This window comes from Telopea speciosissima, chromosome 10 (genome assembly GCF_018873765.1).
Source record: "Telopea speciosissima isolate NSW1024214 ecotype Mountain lineage chromosome 10, Tspe_v1, whole genome shotgun sequence".
NCBI lineage: Eukaryota > Viridiplantae > Streptophyta > Magnoliopsida > Proteales > Proteaceae > Telopea > Telopea speciosissima.
In genome coordinates, this window is record NC_057925.1 from 1,720,999 (window position 1) to 1,742,486 (window position 21,488).

At 39.2% G+C, this 21,488-nt stretch overlaps 2 protein-coding genes across 2 annotated transcripts in view; one reads left to right on the forward strand and one right to left on the reverse strand.

Annotated features, from left to right (window-relative positions):
• Positions 1-11,835: 11,835 nt before the first annotated feature.
• LOC122642215 (putative pentatricopeptide repeat-containing protein At3g13770, mitochondrial) lies at positions 11,836-13,209 on the reverse strand. The gene has a single exon (XM_043835650.1). It carries the CDS (start codon positions 13,207-13,209, stop codon positions 11,836-11,838), a length of 1,374 nt encoding a protein of 457 aa, XP_043691585.1.
• A 1,934-nt stretch (positions 13,210-15,143) lies between these two features.
• LOC122642920 (homogentisate solanesyltransferase, chloroplastic) overlaps positions 15,144-21,488 on the forward strand; it is a 31,484-nt gene continuing 25,139 nt past the window's right edge. The window contains exons 1-4 of the mRNA XM_043836536.1: positions 15,144-15,453; positions 16,495-16,616; positions 16,717-16,863; positions 16,965-17,190. Of these exons, the coding sequence (XP_043692471.1) occupies positions 15,232-15,453; positions 16,495-16,616; positions 16,717-16,863; positions 16,965-17,190 (717 nt within the window). The 5' untranslated portion in view covers positions 15,144-15,231. The remainder of the gene's footprint in view (positions 15,454-16,494; positions 16,617-16,716; positions 16,864-16,964; positions 17,191-21,488) is intronic.

Here is a 21,488-nt window from a genome sequence, read left to right on the forward strand (position 1 = left end):
GCACCTAACTTTTCAAACAATTACTTGATGCCCGCATAAAACTTGACGGTATTAGTCCGTTGTTAATGGTTGAATGAAAAAATCCATTTTACCCATGAGTTATTCAACTGAAACTTATGAAGTTACAATGACCAACTTACCCTTCTTCTTCTTCTTCATCCTAACTTGAGATGCTTCTCTAATTCAGGTCCAGATCCCAGACCAATAATATCAAAATGTGTATGATTGTTTTTGTAAGCCGATATGGCCTCTGTGCCATGTCAGCATAGGATAACAAGTGCCACATCAGCATAGGATAAGAAGTGATAGTATGTCTTCATATTCCATTTAGAAACTCTAACCGTCTTAGTAGTGGGAATATGCACTTCATTAAGCTCCATTAAGATAAAGTCCTTGATGGAAGGAATTATCGAAATGAGAACCTTAAGGAGATTGGACTCCCTGGTTTTAAAAGATATACAACACACAACCTATCTATCGTGAGTGTGTGAGTGAGAGACTTTTAAAAATCAGAAGAAGTTCAAGGCAACAAAAACTCTGCTTCTTCAAAAGATCGGCCAAGATTGATTGGGAGGGATGGCAAATCTCGGTCCTAATGGTGGAGGTATGTTCCGTGTACTCCGCCTTAATTAAATTAATTGTGTGAAGAGGTGGTATCAGAGCGGGAGGTTATGGTCGTCTCCTATCCATCGAAACCTTGGCATGATAATGGTTATCCGACCGTGATGGTCAATTTTTGATTCACTGATTTCTTTTGCAGTCTTTTAAAAATAAAAAAAAAATAAAAAAAAATAAAAAAAAAATAAAAAAAACAAACAAACAATATAGGTCGGCATATATACCGGCACTGTTGACTGTGATGGTAGCAGCCATGGATTGCTATGACCAGAGTGCATTGGGGTAGCGACCATGGTAGCGGTCATTGTCGAAACCTTGTGGGTGGGTTATTCCATATAGAAAATGGTCTATTCCTTTAATTTCAGCTTTTGTTAGGGGCTTTTTAGTCCTTTGGTTTGTGGTTAGTAATAGCTTTTGACAAGTGGCATTGTCTAATTAATTTAGGCAAATTGTAATTGCACATGGGTGTAAATTAAATGATAAAAGAGGGCATATTTTGTCTTTGAAAAGATAGTTAAAACTACTCGCCACATGTCGAGTCATCTTTTGATGGCATTTCTGTTATTCTAAAAGGGACTAAGAAATGGGTCGTTGCTTATACACAAAATTTGGGGGTAATACAGTAATTTCAATATATTCTTACATTGCACCCATTTACTAGTGAATTGTACCCATTTAGTTAAGGGTATTTTAGTATTTGCACTGACCGTTAATTTGAATTGTAAAGATATGAAATTCAAATTGTGAAGGGTTTATTAACGTGCCTTGCCACTGTATAGAACTTTGCTAACATGCATCGACCTGATAACCCGACCCAAAAGCCCGATTGAATACCCATTTTTTTAATCCATCCTGGGTCAAGTTTGATTCCTTTGGTTCATTACTTGATTTATATATACATTTTGGTTACATAACTTTATGTAAATCAATTTTGAAAAAACTTTTCATTGGAACGGTGGGAGTACATATTGTGGTTCTTTGAGGTGTAATTTTGTGGTCCATGCTATGATAGGAATATATTAAGTTAAGTTCAATAATATATNTNTNTNTNTNTNTNTNTNANGNANANTGGTGTGTTTGGCTCAATAGACTACATTATGAATCATTGGTAAATCTTTGCTTTATTTTGATGTTATAAGCATGCTGATTTATATATTTATTTATTTATATTATAATTGTATTGAGAATCAAACTTAAATAAGAACTTCATAAATCATGCACACTTATAATATTATTATTATCTTGTCTTGTATTTATAAAGTTACCATTAAGGGATTTTGTATGCCACATACTCTATCAAATCCCATAAAGACTATTAAGTAATTTTATAAATATGAAAGACAATTTCAAAAAAAAATAAAAATATATATATATATATATTACATCTTATGTACAAAATAGACATGATGCCCACAGGTAGTGACTATTTTAGTGCATACAAGTTGGGATAGAATAAAAATATTGATCGTTAAGGTAGTTGATGCCCACAGGTAAAGTTGTCGGATGGGATATATTTTTGATCTCATCATTTAGTTATTGAATATAGTTGGTTGCAACTGATGCCCACAGGTAAGTTGTGACTGACATAAGTTTGTCACCCTAAATAAATATTATTATTATTCAGTATAAAGGATGAGTATCATTGCAACTTACGGTTTTAACCCACAGGCAAGCTGTAGTGAACTTGATTAAATATCATTAAAATTAACATTGTTTGAATTTTAGTACTACAACAATAAAAATGGTTTAGCATGCTTTATTTACTGTAGATCTTTTAATTTTGTAGTAATGGTTAACAACCAATTTTCAATTCCTATGCTCAATGGGGATGTGAATGGATTATGATTTGGCTTTGCGTGAGGATAAACTTGCACCTCTTAAAGACTCTAGCACTCCAGCTGAGATATCTCACTTTAAGGATTGGGAGCAGTCTAACCGCATTTCCTTATCGATCATCAAGGCTCATATTCATAAGACCATTAAGAGTTCAATTCCTGACTGTGATACAGTTAAAGAATATATGAAAGAAATTGAGACACAATTTGTGAGTTCAGACAAAGCCATAGCCATGACCTTAATAGGTCAGTTCAGCTCCATTAAGTATAGTGCAAGTAAGAGTGTGAGGGCACACATCATGCACATCAGGGACATAGCAGCCCAACTGAAATCAGAACCTTTTCTGGTATATTACATTCTGAACACTCTGCCTAAGGAGTTTGGTCCCTTTAAGATCTCTTTTAACACACATAAGGATGAATGGTCATTCAATGAACTACTAACCATGTGTGTTCAAGAAGAAGAGAGATTGAAGAGGGAGTCAAAGGAGAGTGTGTACCAGACAACCACTCTTGAGAAAGGTCAATCCAGCAAGTCTACTCTGAAGAAGAAGCCATAGAAGAAGCCTATGAAGAAAGAGGGCATTAAGAAAGCTTATAAGTATTTCTTCTGTAAGAAGAAATGACACATGAAGAAGGATTGCTCCAAATATAAGCAGTGGATGGAGAAGAAAGGTACTCTTCAGACCTTTGTCTGTTATGAGTCAAATTTTGTGAATTCTCATTATGGAAATTGGTGGATTGATTCAGGTGCAACAATTCATGTTTCCAATTCCTTGCAGGGTTTTCTGGAGACAAGGCCACCGACTCTAAGTGAGCAGCATGTCTATTCAGCTGAAGGGATGTCGTCTCAAGTTGAGGCTGTAGGGATCTACAGACTAGTTCTGCTTTCTGGATTTATTTTAGATTTAGACAAGACATTTTACCTTCCATCATTTGATCGGAACCTGTTGTCGGTGCCTAGACTAGCACCATTAGGTTTTTAATTTATTTTTGAAGGAACAATATTTTTATTACTGAAAAACAATGTTAATGTTGGTTCTGGTATTTTAGTTAATAGATTGTATTTGTTACATTTAGATTCTACTTTTGAATGCAATTTATTGTCTAATTCTATACATATTGGAAACAAACATTGTGCTACAAATGAACAATCTTTCAAGCTTTGGCACAGGAGATTAGAACATATCTCCATTGATAGAATCAAAAGATTAATAAAGGATGAAGTCCTTGAGACTCTAGACTTTACTGATCTATGAATTTGTATAGATTGTATAAAGGGCAAACAAACCAACAAATCCAAAAGAGGTGCCAAGAGAAGTTCAGAAATTTTAGAAATCATACATATTGACATTTGTGGACCTTTTCCCACACCATGCCTGAATGGAGAGAGATACTTTAACTCCTTTATAGATGATCACTCTAGATTCATGTACCTCTACCTTCTGGTTCATAAGGATGAAACACTTGATGCTTTTAAGAACTATAAAGTAGAAGTAGAGAAACAAACTGGTAAAGTGATTAAAATAGTACGTTCAGATAGGGGAGGAGAGTTTTATGGTAGGTACACAGAATCTGGTCAAAAACCAGGTCCATTTGCTCAATTCCTTCAGGAACAAGGAATTGTTCCATAATACACCATGCCAGGATCACCTGATCAAAATGGTGTTGCTGAATGAAGGAATCGCACATTAATGGACATGGTAAGAAGTATGATTAGTAATTCTAATCTTTCCTTATCCTTCTGGGGTGAAGCCCTAAAGATGTCAGTCTACATCTTGAATAGGGTTCCTTCCAAAGCTGTGCCTAAAACACCTTTTGAGCTCTGGAAAGAATGGAAACCTAGTTTACATCATGTATGTGTTTGGGGATGCCCTGTTGAGGTAAGGGTGTACAACCCACAGAAAAAGAAGTTGGACTCTAAGACCATCAGTGGATATTTCATTGGGTATTCAGAACTATCCAAAGGCTACAAATTTTATTGTCCTACACACACACCCAGAATAGTTGAGTCACACAATGCTAAGTTTCTAGAGGAAAGAAATGTTGAATTCAAGGAACTTGACATTTCATTAGAAGCTTCCATCTCTGGACGTGATGGCACACCATTTTTGCCTTACCATTATTTATCTTGTCCTACAACTGAGGTTGAGAAAGAAACTCCTCATGCGGATATACCACAGGAAGAACAGATTGTTGGTGAACCAGATGTTCATTATGAGGAAAATTTAGATAAACAACCAAGCTTGAGGAGATCCCCTAGAACTAGGAAGTCAACAATTCCTTCAGATTGTCAAGTATATCTACAAGAAAGTGAATTTGACTTTGGAGTTGATGTGGATCCAATATCATTTTAACAAGTCATAAGCAGCCAAAATTCTATCTTGTGGTACAATGCCATGAAGGATGAGATGGAATCAATGGCAAAGAATCATGTATGAGAGCTCGTTGAGTTGCCTAAGGGATCTACAGCTGTTGGCTCTAAATGAGTTTTTAAAACCAAAAGGTATTCCAAAGGTAACATAGAACGATATAAGGCTCGCCTTGTGGCAAAATGATTTAATCAAAAGGAAGATATTGATTATAAAGAAACCTTTTCTCCTGTATCAAGGAAGGATTCAATGCGAATTGTCATGGCCTTGGTGGCTCATTATGATCTAAAGTTACACCGAATGGATGTCAAGACTGCGTTTTTTAATGAAGAATTAATAGAAGAGGTATACATGAAACAACCTGAAGGATTTATATCGGATAAGGGAGATCACCTTGTATGTAAGCTGAATAGGTCCATTAATGGTTTGGAACAAGCTTCCAAGCAATGGGACCTGAAGTTTGATCACACAATTACTTCATTCGGGTTTGTTGAAAATCATGCTGATCAATGTATCTACATAAAGTTTAAGGGAAGTCGTTTCATCATATTAGTATTGTATGTGGATGATATCTTATTAGCAAGTAGTGATCTTGGATTGCTACATGAGACAAAAGAGTTTCTGACTCGAAACTTCGAAATGAAGGATATGGGTGAAGCCTTCTATGTCTTAGGCATAGAAATTCATCGAGATAGGTTGAATAAGACTTTAGGACTATCTCAGAGAGCCTATATCGATAAGGTTTTAGATCGATTCAGAATGATGGACTCTAAACCAAGTGTAGCACCAATCGTCAAAGGTGACAGACTTAGTCTGGAACAGTGTCCGATGAGTGACTTGGAGCAACAACAAATGCAGAAAATTCCCTATGCATCTGCAGTAGGCAGTTTGATGTATGTTCAGGTCTGTACCAGACCTGACATAGCCTATGTAGTGGGAGTATTAGGAAGATTCCAAAAGAATCCAAGAATGCCACATTGGACAGCAGCTAAAAAGGTATTAAGATACTTGAAAGGAACAAAAAATCACATGCTTTCATACAAGTGTGTTGATGATTTGAAACTAGTTGGCTACTCGGACTCAGATTATGCTGGATGTGGTGATACAAGAAGATCTACATCAAAATACATTTTTCTACTAGCTTTTGGAGCAGTTTCATGGAGAAGCATCAAGCAACCTAAGACAGCTTCTTCCACTATGGAAGCAGAAGTGGTGGCGTGCGCTGAGGCTGTCACGCCCCTATTCCAGACAAGGAATATAATATAATATAAAGGGTGACTAGGACGACGCGTGTCATCCTACTAAATCGCCCGGATCACTGACACAGTGTCCCAACGCATAGTCATAACCAATATTAACACAATATAATATTAGAATGCAAAAAAAGGAATATTACATTCCAAAGATTAGTAGTATTACGGAAGCGTATAAATTGAATAGTTACAAAATGTTCAAAGGGTAGATGATAAATACAGTAGTTAGTTACATTTTCAATGACCATCTAATAACTATCAAAAGGGTATAACAGTAAATATTTCAACATAGGCCTAAGCCCCAAAAGTAAATCAAAAAGGGACCAAGTCCCAAATATCCTCACGGCTCGTAGGCACAATCATCACAAGGACACCCGTCGCCATGTTCCTCAAACACGGCTTTCGGCTCCTGCTCACCAATCTCATCGTATCCCGAGGGCTGAACTCCAAGTCCCGCGAGATATCCGTCACATGCATCATAATCTAAAAAGTGTGCGCACGAGGGGGTTAGCTCCACTGAGCCAGTGAGGGGATGGGGATGCACAACACGCAATTCACATAGTCCAATGATGCATGCACATGTTAAGTCCATTTTTCCACCTAACAAACAACTAAGTCAATGGTATATGCTACTGTGACAACTCGGGAGACACTGTGGGTCACTTAACTTATCGCCACAATGAAACCTCAATTGTCACCTGGGACCTACGCCGATCGAAGCCTCCAAGACCACTCAGTGGCAGACCCCTGATAACCAATACTACCATGACTGGCCTCTCCCACCTCCACATAATCCGGTGTACTGATTACCCAACACCTAAACCCCTGTTGGTAAGGGTCGTAGCATAAGGGTGTGAAATCCTAGCCGCAGATATACTACATGCAAGTCTTATCGTCCCGAGAGGTAATCCGAGCGCATCAACTTTTTATCTGGTTTAGTGCCCGGTTATCAACACGGCACGGTGCATACAGTTCAATATGACATTCAACATAATGACTTCATAAAATATATATAGTATCCGGGGTTTCGGAACCGGCACCCATTGGCACCGAGACCCATCAAAGTAAAGCATTTCCAACCAACATCATAACAATCATATATAAAAGTATGCAATATGCGCAAGCATGCTTAATAATTATAATGATTACATAATATATAATGCAATAATAATATCAAGCCCAAACAACCAAACCCACTCACAATGTATATGCCAAGCACCAAGATTATAAGTTGTTGCCTCGATCAAGTAATAAGCCACAAGATGGATATATTAACCTAAACAAAGAGTAAAATAAGGTTAAACGAGCAAAGGGAAAGGATCCCCAAAAGGTCTCCCATAACCACTTAAGTACAAGGTTTCAGAAACAGAGTGGTTGCAGGAGTGGTTTCATGCCCAAATTCTGCAACCACAGGTAAATCCTAGGAAACCAGGGGCTTAGGACAGTCTCAGTCAAGGACGGTTGCAGGTGTGGTTTCTCAGAAAATGAAACCGCCCATAAATCCTATCTTTCCAGGGGCCTTCTCAATGAGGTAATTTCAGGGTGGTTTATTGCAGGTCTAAAACCACATGTAAATCCTCACACCTGCAGGTCCAAAATCCAAAGGATCCCCCTCCAAGGGTTCCATTTTCAAGTGGTTTAAAGCATAGGAACATCAAGAAAACTCCATCCTAAGCTCATTAGGGTCCTAAGACCTCTCTAGGTCCATTCAATCTCAATAGGTTCAAGAGAAGGAATCGAGAAGAACCCAACCTAAAGCATAATAGGGTCCAAACCTTAAATCTCTCAAATGAAATGAGAATACTAACATTAGAGCTCATAATGGAGTGAAATAACTCCACCATAGCCTAGGCTTTAAGGTTCCATCGATTTCTTAGGTTCCAAGAGAGCTCTAGGTCGAATCTCTCCCATTTTCCAACCCCTTTTAAAACCCAAAATAGAAGAAGGAAGAAGCTTCAATGGCTTACCTACCCCCAAGATGAGAGAGCTCCACGATTTATGGCTCCAAGAGATGGGGTCTCAACCTTCCACCAAGCTTCTCCACCTTCCTCCTCCTCTTTCTCTCCTCTTTCTCTCCTCCACGATTTAGGTTAGATGGGAGAAGTAATTGAGAATTGAATGCTTTCTCCCCCTTTGGCTTATTTATAGAAAGTGGGTCTTGGGTCTCTTAAGCCAAATGGGTCAAGAGCTAAATGGGTTGACCCATTTGTTCTATATGGGTAAGTGAATGGAACAACCCATCCTTGGGTCAATAGGGCTAAATGGGCCTTTAGTGAAATGGGTCATACAAGTTAAATGGCTTCTTAAGTTAAATGGGCTTGCCCACAACTTTAATTAGGGAAAAGCCCACTTTAAGATGGGTTCATATGAGATGGGTATAAGTCCCCAATGTACTTCCCAAAGGTAAGTGGGACCCGAACTTAAAATGTTCCCTTCTCTCATGAAATAGCTCGAGCAATTCAGGCCTTGACCCGCACTTCGAGGTCACCAAGAAAAGAATAAATAACAAAACTTGAGAGCTAAAACTTACTTTTCCCCCTGTCATGGTTTATCACCCATGACCCCGAATAGCTTCGCCATGGCAGTGCCAAGCTCATCACTGAACGATTTATCCAACTGAGACGACGGTCCAGGATGCTCTCTCCTAAACTCCTCGCTTCTCGGGCTGGTACTTGGAGGATAGTCAACGAAGTCACCGTCAACGAACTTTCCCCACTGGTGGTTGAGGAATCTTTCCTCCACAGGCAAACCCGTACTGTGGTCAACGATTTTGTAACTAGGTTTGACCATCATGGAGAACAGGTCACCAGCATACATGGCAGCGGTATCTACACGTCACGAGAAGAAATAATATTTAATTATATCCTGGGGTACAGGTATAACAGAGGCAGTCTCTCATGCATCTTAGTTGAGGCAGTTCATCACAGACTTGAAAGTTATACCCTTTATTGAAAGGCCTATTCGGGTATATTGTGACAACATTGCTGCAGTGAGGTTTTCCAACAACATTTGCTCAATAAATAGTTGTCGACATATTGAGATCAAGTATTTTGTTATCAAGGAAGATGTTTGGGATCGATGAGTAGCAATTGATCATATTGGCACTGAGGACATGATTGCTAATCCCTTGACTAAAGGGCTCGTACCTAAAGTTTTTATTGACTATGTGGGTCGTATGGGATTATATAGTTTCTTGAGTGTAATGGATCAAGTTTAAACTGTGTTAATGTATACATTTAAGTTTTCAAGTTATGGCTTGTGCACCACAGTTGTGATTCCGGAATTAATGAAATTCTCTGCCATTTTTATTAATATCATTATTGTTTCATAAGTGTACACTCTAAACTGAAGTAATGATTGATGCCCATTAAGTTTGATATACTACATTAAGGTTTGTTTTAAGAAAGACAATTCATAGTGATACATGGAAGAAAGTGTTCTTTGTATAAACATGCACCGTCATGATTCATAGATTGAAATTCTCATTTCAAACGTTTGTTGCTCCCTAGGATAAAGTTCGGCATGATCATGCATTGAATTGAACTTATATCAATTAACTTGGCATTTGCACGTGGCACTAAAGGCCAAGTGGGAGAATGTAAGCCGATATGGCCTCTGTGCCACGTCAGCACAGGATAAGAAGTGCCACATCAGAACAGGATAAGAAGTGTTAATATCTCTTCATATTTCATTTAGAAATTCTAACCGTCTTAGTAGTGGGAATATGCACTTCATTAAGCTCCATTAAGATAAAGTCCTTGATGGAAGGAATTATCGAAATGAGAGCCTTAAGGAGATTGGACTCCCTGATTTTAAAAGATATACAACACGCAACCTATCTATCGTGAGTGTGTGATAAAAGTGAGAGATTTTTAAAAACCAGAAGAAGTTCAAGTCAACAAAAACTCTGTTTCTTCAAAGGATCAGCTAAGATCGATTGGGAGGGATGGCAAATCTCGGTCCTAATGGTGGAGGTATGTTCCATGTACTCCGCCTTAATTAAATTAATCGCGTTAAGAGTTTCTTCATGTTTCAGAAAACAGAGTGTCGTCAATGTGAGGGTGATGCATGGTCTATTAAGCCAATGCGCCAATCACTAAGATCTTCTTCTATAAACAGACACTTTCTACGAAAAATTGGATGGTCTAAGAACCCAAAAAAATGAGTCGTAGCACTACAAGGAAGAACAAACATTCATGGAGTCGAGGCCATGTTTCTTTGGATCTTTATCACTTGCGGTTCCCTGCCCGGTACGGTTCCTGCAATTCCTCTCATAGGGAGCAAAAAATGATCACCCTACCCCCTGCCTAGGGGGTCCACCCTCTTCTTATTAGAGGCACTAAGGAACTGTACCGGGCAGGGAATCGCAGGAGATATTTTTCCATGTTTCTGAATACCTTAAAAGGAGATATTGCATTGCATATTACGATAGTGTTAGAATCCAAAGCAAGTTCTAGTGATTCGACTGTCCAACTGAGGAAAAAAATAAAAAATTTCAAGGATTCAGCAAAGAAAGTTGGGAAAGCAAATCCCCGCAAACCTCAATAGAACCCAAGAAAAGAGTATGATAAAGCTTATGTTCTCTGCGGCGCAGGTTGCAGATCTCCTCCGCTGGTTTTTTGCTCCAACGGGTACTCCAGCAAAGCGAGAGGAGTGAGGGTAAGGGTTCACCGAGAGAAGTGAGAGAGAGGCTCGAACCTAAGAGTGGGAGGAGTGGTGGAGGCTATGATTGTTTGTTTTACACCCCTGTACCATAATGTATCTCTTTCTTATATATTAATCACATTCTCAGAAAATGGAATTGCAGAGAGATTTCAACAGCTTCAAGTATGGAACTGTAGAGAGATAAATTCAACCACTAAAAAAAGTAAACTGAATCAATGCCTAAACCATAACATCTGCCCAGAAACACTGCTATGACAACAACATCACTTCAATATATTATACAAAGCAACTAACCCAAAAAACAATTTGTAATAAATGGAAGTAATCATGGAAAAGCAAGCCAAAATGAAGAGAAATAAACATATGGCACCTGAAGCAACGAAAGAATGAAACAAATCGACTTCAAGTAAGCAACAAAACGGTTTAAAATGGAGAGATGGATACTTTTTCTTTAATAGAGAGAAAGAGAGAGATTTGACAGCTTCAAGTAAGCAACAAATCGATCGGTGGAGACTTTACCTTCCCAAATCAGCAGGATGAGACTCACTTGACTAGCATGGTACTTCTTTCACGACGGGTTGAGGTTAAGGTTCATAGCACAAGCAGGGTTCTTCCACGGTGGGTTGGGGTCGGGAGAGAGGAGAGAGGATGTTACTGCTTCCACGACGGGGTGAGCAATAGATATGGCACCGCTGGTTGCAATCTCCGACAGATACTCCGGCAAAGCGAGAGGAGTGAGGGTAAGGGTTCGCGGTGAGGTTAGGAGTGGAGAGAGAGAAGTGCGGGAGTGAGGAGAGAGAAAGAGGATGCAGGGTTGAGAAAATTGAAATTTGGAATTCAAAATTGGCCGTTGGATTTCAAGAGGACACGTGTCATCAATCTAAAGGGGAAAATTGAAGAACTTGAGAGTGTCAGAAATTGAGGTGATAAAAATCCGTGTCTGGACGCAGCATGCACACTCCTGACAGAGTTGGTTTTCTCCAAAAAATTATATAACAATTTTTTTTAAAGCATCATATAACATTGTTCTGATGGCAACCTAGACTGAATATTACATAAAAAAATTAACAATGAACCACTTGGAAATTATATCTAATTCCTATGGCATCTTACTATCTTCTCAACTTCATCCACACATCCACAATCACTATACAGCTTTACAAGGCTTGCCATGACTGAATCTTCAGACAATCCATTACAGCAGCCAGCTTTGATCGCTCGACCATGTATTCCCTTACCTTCCATTAAACCCATTGTGCCTACACTAGCCTTAATTGCCCACGACAGAAAGAATGGGTTCAACTCAACGTCCTCAGACACCATGTCTACATAGAGCTTCAAAGCTTCCTGATTCAACCCATTGCGGACGTATCCTGAAATCATTCTCCCCCATAATTCTACACTCTTCACCAGCAATTCATTGAAGAGGTGACGAGCAAACACCATCTTATCACAACGTTCAGACAACACCACAAGGTCGCTTATCGTTTGCGTGCCGGGTTTGTGCCCAAATTTAATCATGTGGGCATGGATTTCTTGCCCTTGTCTAAGCGCCACTTCCAAAACACAAGATCGGATGATACTACTCAAACCCAACTCCTGAGCAGCCCTCAAATCTAAGCCTGAATGCAAAATCCTCCGAGTAAGACCCATCGCATCCTTAGCACGATTGTTCATGTTGTAACCTTCAATCATGGCGGTACAAGCAGCAACTGCTGGTTCAGATATTTTATCGAACAACCGGTGTGCATCTTCGATTCTCCCACATTTGGAATACATATCGATCAACGCTGTCACTATAAATTCATCGCTCTCGCATCCGTCCCTCACTATTTCCTTATGAATCCCAATGCCCATCTTTAAATTTCCCGTCTTTGCACAAGAATTCAACGCTACAGTATAAGTGAACGCATTCGGCTTGATATTTCCATCCGATATCATCAAATTGTACATCTTTATAGCTGCTTCAGGAAAGCCCGATTGACTATACATGGAAATTATGCTAGTCCAAGAGACCGCATTTCTGAAAGGCATTTTGTCGAACAACCGGCGCGCTGTTTTCAGACACCTGCATTTCGCATAGAAGTTAATCAGATTATTTACTACGAAAACGTCATTTTCCAGTTGGGTACCAACGATTTTGCTGTGAATTGTTTTGCCGAATTCGAAATTCTCAGCGTCTGCGCAGCTCTTGAGAAGAATGCAAAACAAGCTGGGTTCGGGTTCCATGCCTTGAGCTTCCATGAGCTCCAACACGTTGAGTGCCTCTTGCATTCTTTCTTCGAACGACCAACTAGTTGTTCCGACTTGCTGAGTGTCCGGCCGTCGATCAGTCCTTCTGCAATAGGCAGCGGTTGCCGTTCGAGCCACCGAAAGGTATTGACATTGAGTCCGTTTTGAGTGTGAAATCGAGGGTGAATGTCGTTTTTGCAAGGCGTGAGGGGCTGTACAGAGCGAGGCCGCCATTTGAACAGCTTCAACTTAATCTGTATCCTGTAGTCCGTCCATGTTCAATGTTTCACACAATTAGGGTGGGGATTTTGCCCAATAGACGGTGGATGGCACCAAACTCTGGAGTTCCGAAGTTGCATAGTGCGATCAGAGTGCTTCTTGAGATAGGGATTTTTGGGTGGGACCTTTTATCCCTAGGAGAAGTTGCAGTGAATCAAAGCATGACACGTGTTCTAAACAAAGATTCTTTTAACATTGGACCAGGAATTTTTATCCTCTTAATTACACTGTCCATACTTGACCTCAAGTATATCTAATAGAGGGAGGTGAACCCCATGTGGACCCCACCTCGGGCAGGGGGTAGGATAGTCATTTCTGCAGTGTAATTGAGAGGATAGAGATCCATTGGACCAGCACCTCTGAACAGGTGATGAGAAAGAATGCTACTTGTGCCAAAAATAGATTGAGACTGATTTAATTTTGCATGCAATTTTGATATATTTCTTACCAAAAATTTGATATATCATTCTCATTAGCTCTAAAAAATATGATTTGCTCTAAAATATACAAATCCTTATAAACATTAAGTATGCGTGAAAGAGATGTCTAAGTAGTGGGAAAAAGAACTCTGTCTAGGAGTGTGGTCTACGATAGCACTCCCATGAGTCTCTCTCTCCTCCCCATATGAAAAGACACATCTACCCCCTTGTTTTGAGGAGGAGAGAGGTAGACACATGGGAGTGCTGATGTAGGCCACACTCCCTGATAAAAAACTACATCCCAAACTTTATAACCATTTTTTATGAAGAAAAAAAAATTATGATGTGTATTCTCTTTTGTTCGACAAGTGAAGTTGAGATTCAGAAGCCGGGTATGAGTTTGTTGTCGTGTCATTGATGTCAGCGATTTTTTTCATTTGACATCATCCATAATGATTAAACAAACCACCATCAAATTTTGGAGGTAGATTTGCAACATCCGATTTGCATCATAAGGGTGTCTACATTCTAAAGAAAGTGACTATTAACGCGACTCAATTCTACGATTTCCTCAAGGTTTCTTATTAATTTTCAGGTTCGTGGTGCTTCTGTATGTTGTCGTCCACTGTGGTTTATCTATGGATACAAATTAGTCTTTTGTTCTCCTTATTTATATGTATTTTGAGGGAGATGGTTCTCTAAGCAAGACATTGAAAGCACACCAATGAGGTACAATGGAATGGTTTCGTACACAGAAGGATAGAAAGGTAATTTCATGTGAGGAGGATAGATAATGGGAGAGGAGATCTTAGTTGCCTAACTTATCATACCTTGATGGCTCAAAGAACGTTTCAAAACATGGAATCGGGGATCGAATCAGTATGGGTTGATATCAGCCTGAATCGGCCATAGTCGATTCTGATCCGAATATGTTTTGGATTATAGTTTTCAACAAGATCCGGCGCATTCGGCTCCTCTCTAGGGAGCTCAGCACCTAGGGGGCCTCCAAGGATTGGGCTGTGCCACACACATCTTGGTGCATGTCTAGGGATGTGTGCGGCATAGCCCAACGGCTGGATGCTCCCTGGGCATGCTAGGCTCCCTGGAGAGGAGCTCAATCTGGATCTAGCTCCTCTCCAGGGACTCAATCCGGATCCAACTCCTCTCCAGGGAGCCCAGTGCCTAGGGAGTACCCAGGAGACATCCAACAGCTGGGTTATGCCGCACAGGCTCCTCTCCTTAAAATGGAGAGCCCAGTGAGGCATCTGACGACTAGGCTGTGCTGCACACATATGAATGCGCATCAAGTCAGCCGTTGGGATGTGTGCGGCACAGCCCAGCCCAACCATCAGATGCCTCATTGGGCTCTCCACTTCAAGGAGAGGAGCCGGATCCCATCCCGGCGCGCATGGGCGGTGGATTACCTGGAAACGAGCTCTATGTTTTTTGACACCAACCCTCAAACACACATATAAATAAGTGGAATTGAAAAAATGACGCGTGTAGAAGGAACGTTCTCCCTGACGTTCTGAATCACTCAAATCAGTCTCTCTTCGCCATGGATCTTTCCTTCCACTCTGCTGCTTCGTCGTTACGAATTTCAACTATAGTTCCTCATTGCAACACTTTACATGTTCAGAAGAGACCCACCAAGCCAATCTATGAACTTACCAACATTTCGTTGAGGAGCACCAGGAGTTCATCTTCAGTTCGCTTATCCCATCGCAGGAACTGCACCTCATCTGTTCCAGGAAGCCATGCGTGGCGTTTCCGCATCTGGGTATGTTTGGTTCCGATTAGTTCTTCCATTAGATTTGTGTTTTCGTGGTTAGTCATTATGTTTATTTAATGGAATTTAGTTGGTCGATTTGGGTGTCTCAGAGAGAGTAAAAGGCTAATATTCACGGTTTCTTGAGAAACAGCCAAATCTGTGGCTCAATGTGGAATATTTTCCGCTCTGAAAGTTTGGTTTCTAGCAAATTTCCAATGGATTTTGATTAATTTTGATTGCTTTTATTTATTTATGGCTTCTGAACTTGAATACATTGGCTTGGCTATCAAAAGAAGAGGGCAGGAACCGAACTAGGACAGTAAAAGGAAAAACAGTAGTCTTAGTTCTGAATACTGAAGTTACTTTGTTAAGCAACCAGTTGATGCACGTTGTATTTAATAAACCTGTTTTTTAGACGTAATCTCTCTCTCTCGCTCACTCATTAGTTGCTATTTGTTTTCACAGGCACTTAAAAATTTTCTAATATTAAGTGTTTTATTGGGAGAGGGAAAAGGTAATTGGTTTGAGATGATATTGGGATGAACTGAAAGAAGTTTCCTGTGTACAATATTTCTCTTCTAAATCACATCGGGACATTGAGTTAACTAACTTGTTGGAGCTTCTTAGAGCAAGGATTTGTACAAAGTTAAGACCTTCACTGGTTCTTTTTCTTCCTCTTGTCTTTTTTTTTTTGTGTGTTTTGGGGGGGGGGGGGGGAAGTGGTTGTTCTAACTTCTAATGGGCAGTCTTTCACTATTTCTAGATGGGGATCATGTCCTTTACCGTTCTCTTCCTTCTAGATTTCTATACCATAGATTCACTTCGTGTTGACTTAAACTTCGCTAATGTGGTTTTGAGGGACGCCTCCCTCTCTTCAAGCTACAAATTTGATTTAGCTACTCAAACTAAGTCAATTCAACAGTGACAAGGAATGAGAACTGCATTCTCTTGGGAATGGTTTTAGCTGATTACATGTGGTGTAGTCCTTTTTTGGGAGTTATTATAATGGGATTATTTTAATAGGGTTCACATAAAAGAAGTTCTTTGCAGGCTTCTACGCAAATTGGAGCTGCTGGATCTGATCCTGTACAGAGTACAATTTCTGAATTCAAAGATGCATTCTGGAGATTTCTAAGGCCTCATACAATTCGGGGTACTGCTCTTGGATCTACGTAAGTAGTTACTGTTATAATGCTCTGGTGTTTATTGTATTGGATGTCTTGGCAGCACATGTTAGATATCCTTGACTATGTTTCGGCTTTTTGTTGACAGTGCTCTGGTAGCAAGAGCGTTGATTGAGCATTCAAGCCTTATAAGGTGGTCATTGCTGTTCAAGGCATTTTGTGGTCTTGTTGCACTTATGTGCGGAAATGGTTACATTGTGGGCATTAATCAGATCTATGATATTGGAATTGACAAGTAGGCAAAACTACTTATTACTTTTACATTCTTTTTCTTTTGACATGTCTACACGTATTATTCTTTGTTCTTGGTTCGCCCTGATTTTATTTTATTTACAGGGTAAACAAGCCCTATTTACCTATAGCTGCAGGGGACCTATCAGTTCAATCAGCATGGCTTTTGGTGTTATGTTTTGCAGCTTCCGGACTTCTGATCGTTGGATTGAACTTTGGTCCATTTATTACTTCCCTGTACTGTCTTGGTCTTTTTCTTGGCAGTATCTATTCTGTTCCTCCATTTAGGTTGAAGAGGTTTCCTGTTGCTGCATTTCTTATCATTGCCACGGTAATTATGGCCTTTTATCCCAATTCACTCTTCTCCACAACTAGAATCTATCAGTTCCTCAGAATATGTCCTACAGATCAAGATATTACACAATGCAAATTCTTTGCTTCCCCTCCCCCCCCCTCTTTTTTAAAGTCGGTTTTGTCATGTCCATTGTAGACAGTTTGATAGGGATATTCCCTGAAATCCTCTGGACAGATTGAATAGTCACTGGAACCATTGTCATGATTAATAATCTAGGATGCTCCCTGAAGCGGGGTTGATCGGATCTGATGGATCTTATTGACCTGCGTGTAATGTGCCACTAATGGAATGGAAGAGATTCCAATCTGATGACTAGATATGGGCCAGATCTGAATCTAGACATAATGGTCAAAATTAATGGAAAGAATGTTCCAGATCTGAAGGTCAGATTTATGGAAGATGATAATGGAATGATATCTCAGATTTAGTACGAAAGAGACTAAGAAGATGTGAGGTTGATAAAGATAAGATGGGAGAGAAGATAGAAGTTACCGTGGGGAAGGGAGAGAGAAATAAAAATGCAAGAGAGGGATATATTAAATTTCTGCCAAAAAAGTGGATAAGAAATTTAAAGCAAATCAAGAAAGAGAGATAAGATAGTCACGCAAGAGAGAGAAAGTAGGGGAGTAAGGACAGAAATAATGAGAGAAAGTAACTACGAGGATGGGAAAGGAGTGAGAAGATAATGATAGGGAGGGAGGGAGAGAGAGACTTCCTATTTGCTTATAAGTGTCTAATTTTTGAATATTACAAAAAAGACCTTTCTTTCTGAACTGTAATTCTATTTATTCTCTCTTAATGTTAATTACTAGTAAACCTCTTCTTTTCAAATTCTATTTACAGTTTGGTCCTTTCACTTGTGTACTTTACTTATAAGGTGCTGAACTGTTACAGATTTTATGAAACTCCCACTCATTCTTCTATTTGAGAATTTCACCATTTTAGTGGGCTCATAGCAACCCAAAAGCAAGTTTTTGTGACCCAGGGTTGCATTAATTGGTATCAGAGCCGAAAATCCTTGTGTCTATACATCTATTCATGATGCCCAATAGTGATGTTATTCAGATTTTATTTGTTGAAGTCAAGCTGAGCTGAAGGCGAGGTTCAGAATTTCATTTTTGACTTAGGTCAAGTCGAACCCGAAATATTTTGGATTTTGGTCGAAATTCGATTGAAATCAGTATATCGGTTTAGTAATTTCGGTGGTCAAATGGCCATATTTTGGTCCAAAACTTTAGAGAAACCCTAATTAAGCATCTCTAGACATATTTGAACCTATAGATTGTAAAAAAAAAACACCCCCAAAATGGTAGTTTGGCTTCGAACCCTAGGTTGCTAGTGTATGTTGTACCTTGCTGTATACTTTCTGTAACATAGTCTATTTTACACATAATTTAGTACTAGAACACACAAAATTCAATTGAAACAACGAAAATATGTTTTAGAAACGAAGAAACATAGTATTGGAAAGCATTTCATAATTATCAATATCATTAGATGGTATATGTTACATACTGACATGGTACATCTTACATATTACATAAACGCTTAAGTACATGTTACATGGTACATGACTACATGTTCATATTGAACCCCTCTGCCCATCCTAGTACCACATAGAGTTATGGGGAGCATCAAGACCACTAACAGATTGTTAACTCTGGTGCAACCGTTCCTCTGATTGTATCACAAATGATGGCCATGTCATACTATGCCAGAAGAAATGCTCAAATCCTCCTCAACATTCCTATAAATGGCATCATTAACCTATTGGAGGTTACCTAACCTAAGGTATAGATTATTGCATTGTGAATATCCATGTAGAGAGCCACCATAACTAGATAGTAGAGCCGGAATGTATGGTTGGTGGGGCCGGGTATGAGAAAATGTTGTCCATGAAGGACGACCCAATATGTGGCTGATCCTCATACTCAGTGGGTAATGAAGAAGAGCTATATTTCTCATAACCACCATGCTCACCATACCTACTGTACTTGGAATCGGTGCTCTCCATGGCAAAGGATGGTGCACACCTCTACCCTCCTCTAGATTCATGCCTCCAAGAGCACCAAATTCAAACAAGCTTATAACATCTACCTCCATGCTATCACCCTCATATGATTTTAATGGGTGGCGCGCTTGAGTAGCCTGTATGTGTGGAGGCATGCATACCATGGTCGGCATCCTGTGTAGCATTATTAAACTCTCTCCAATGAATTGTATGAGCTCCGCTTCTACCTGGGCATACTCCTCTCAGAGGGATACTAATGTAGTCCTAGATTGGTAGAAGACCAACTAGGAGCCAGTAAACCAGGATTTATCATGAACAGGTGACTAGGTCAGAAAAGGGTTTTAAATTAGGGTTTTGGGGTGGTTTGGAGGATTGGAGAAGAATGGGTATTGATGGGATGGATTAAACTTACTGTTGTTGCAAAATTTCCTTGGCAACAGCTTGTTTGATTGAGAAATTTGAATAAAAATTGAATCTTTAACTAAAACTTGAAGGAGAGCTTCAAAAGAACCGCCCAGGCTTCACACCGCAAGGTGTCGATTGGATCAAACACCAATCCCACCAATGAACCACCCGGGCTTCCCGCCGCAAGGTGTCGATCGGATCAAACACCAATCCCACCAGCCTTGATCAAACACAAGGCAAAAATCTTCATTGGAGAAGAAGAGCAGCAAAAACTTTCATTAATATCAAAATTCGTTTTCAATACTTGCCCCCCTTACAACTTTATATAAAAGACTCAAAAATAGACTCCTACACTAAAAAGGAAAGGCCTAACCCAATCCTTAACCTATTAGGTAACTTAGGCTGACTAGGAAAGTGAAATAGACTCAAAACAGAGTCCTAATCCAGCCCCACTAAACACTTAAAAGAAAACTGCTAAAATCACGTAAATTGAACTATTGGTTGAACTGGTTCAATTTATGAACAAAAACACCAAAATAAAACTAATTATGGAACTAAAACAACTAATCCCGTATGCAACCTAATTACCCATTTTTAGGCCCATAAAAGTGGCCTATTACATAGAAAACCCATAAGATCAAAGGCCCAACATGTATATAACCCAACCCTTGACTTATTCTTAAGCAAACATGCCCTATTTGGTGATGAATCTGCATCACATATACTTCCTTTTTTGCTTATGAGCCCCTGATTTTTAAAAATTACAAACAAAAAAAAAAAAACCCTTCTTTTCTGAACTTTAATTCTGTTTTATTCACCCTTAAATTTGAATACCAGAGAACCACTTCTTTCCAAATTATACTTATAGTTTGGTCCTTTCACTTGTGTACTTTACTTATAAGGTTCTGAACTGTAAATTATGAAATCGAAACTGATTCTTCTATTTGATAATTTCATCATTTTAGTGAGCCCATACCCAAAAGCAGGGTTTTGTGACAATGTGACCCAGGGTTGATTCCTTTTTGGAGTGATGGTATTATGATTGAGCAAAGTGTTGTTTAACACAGGATTCCTCATCAATAGCATGGTCTAACTTGATGAGGATCCATACCAAGTATATGCCCAGAAACTTTACGCATCATCTTGTGGATACTTTAGTTTAGATTAACCTAAAAGCAAGACGTTTTTTCTCTTCCAAACATCTGTATGTTTGTTGCTTATCTGGAAGTTAGATAACTAAACTGCAAATAATTGAATAACTTAAAAGTTTTATTTTATGTCTCAAAAGTAAAATAAGGAAATCCTTGAAATTTTTATTAATAAGGAAATCCTTGAAATTTCCGTGAATAAGGAAATCCTTTCCTTTAATAACGAAATCCTTGAAATTTCCTTTTAAGAACAAAATCCTTGAAATTTCCTTTTAAGAATGAAATCCTTGAAATTTCCTTTAAAAAGGAAATCCTTGAAATTCAAATGTTCCATTTTTTTGAACCGACTGAAGCACCTCAGTTTCACATTAGGATGAATCAGACCACTATAAAATACAAAATGCACCAGGTCCTGGCTGCCTACAGATGAGGCAATTGGAGGTCCAAGCTGGCATGTAGGTCCAGATGTTCAGAGGTTGGGAGTTGGAACCAACAATTTTGCTGAATAAGTTTATGGAGGGGTCCTTGGTCTGGAATGAGCTTTGTTTTGGGCTTTTTAAAGAGAAATGTGAGAATAAATTTATGCTTACAACATTGGGGCCACTGAGTAGAATAGCAGGTTAGCTCCTGAAAATTCGTGAAGTCTCAGATTTGAGCCAGTTAATGCTCAATTATAAAATTCTTATGGTTGGATTCTTTGCACTGGGAGA

What these genes read in the sequence shown, in the direction of transcription:
- LOC122642215 (XM_043835650.1), bottom strand. Translation starts at nt 13,209, where the DNA reads ATGGCGGCCTCGCTCTGTACAGCCCCTCACGCCTTGCAAAAACGACAT.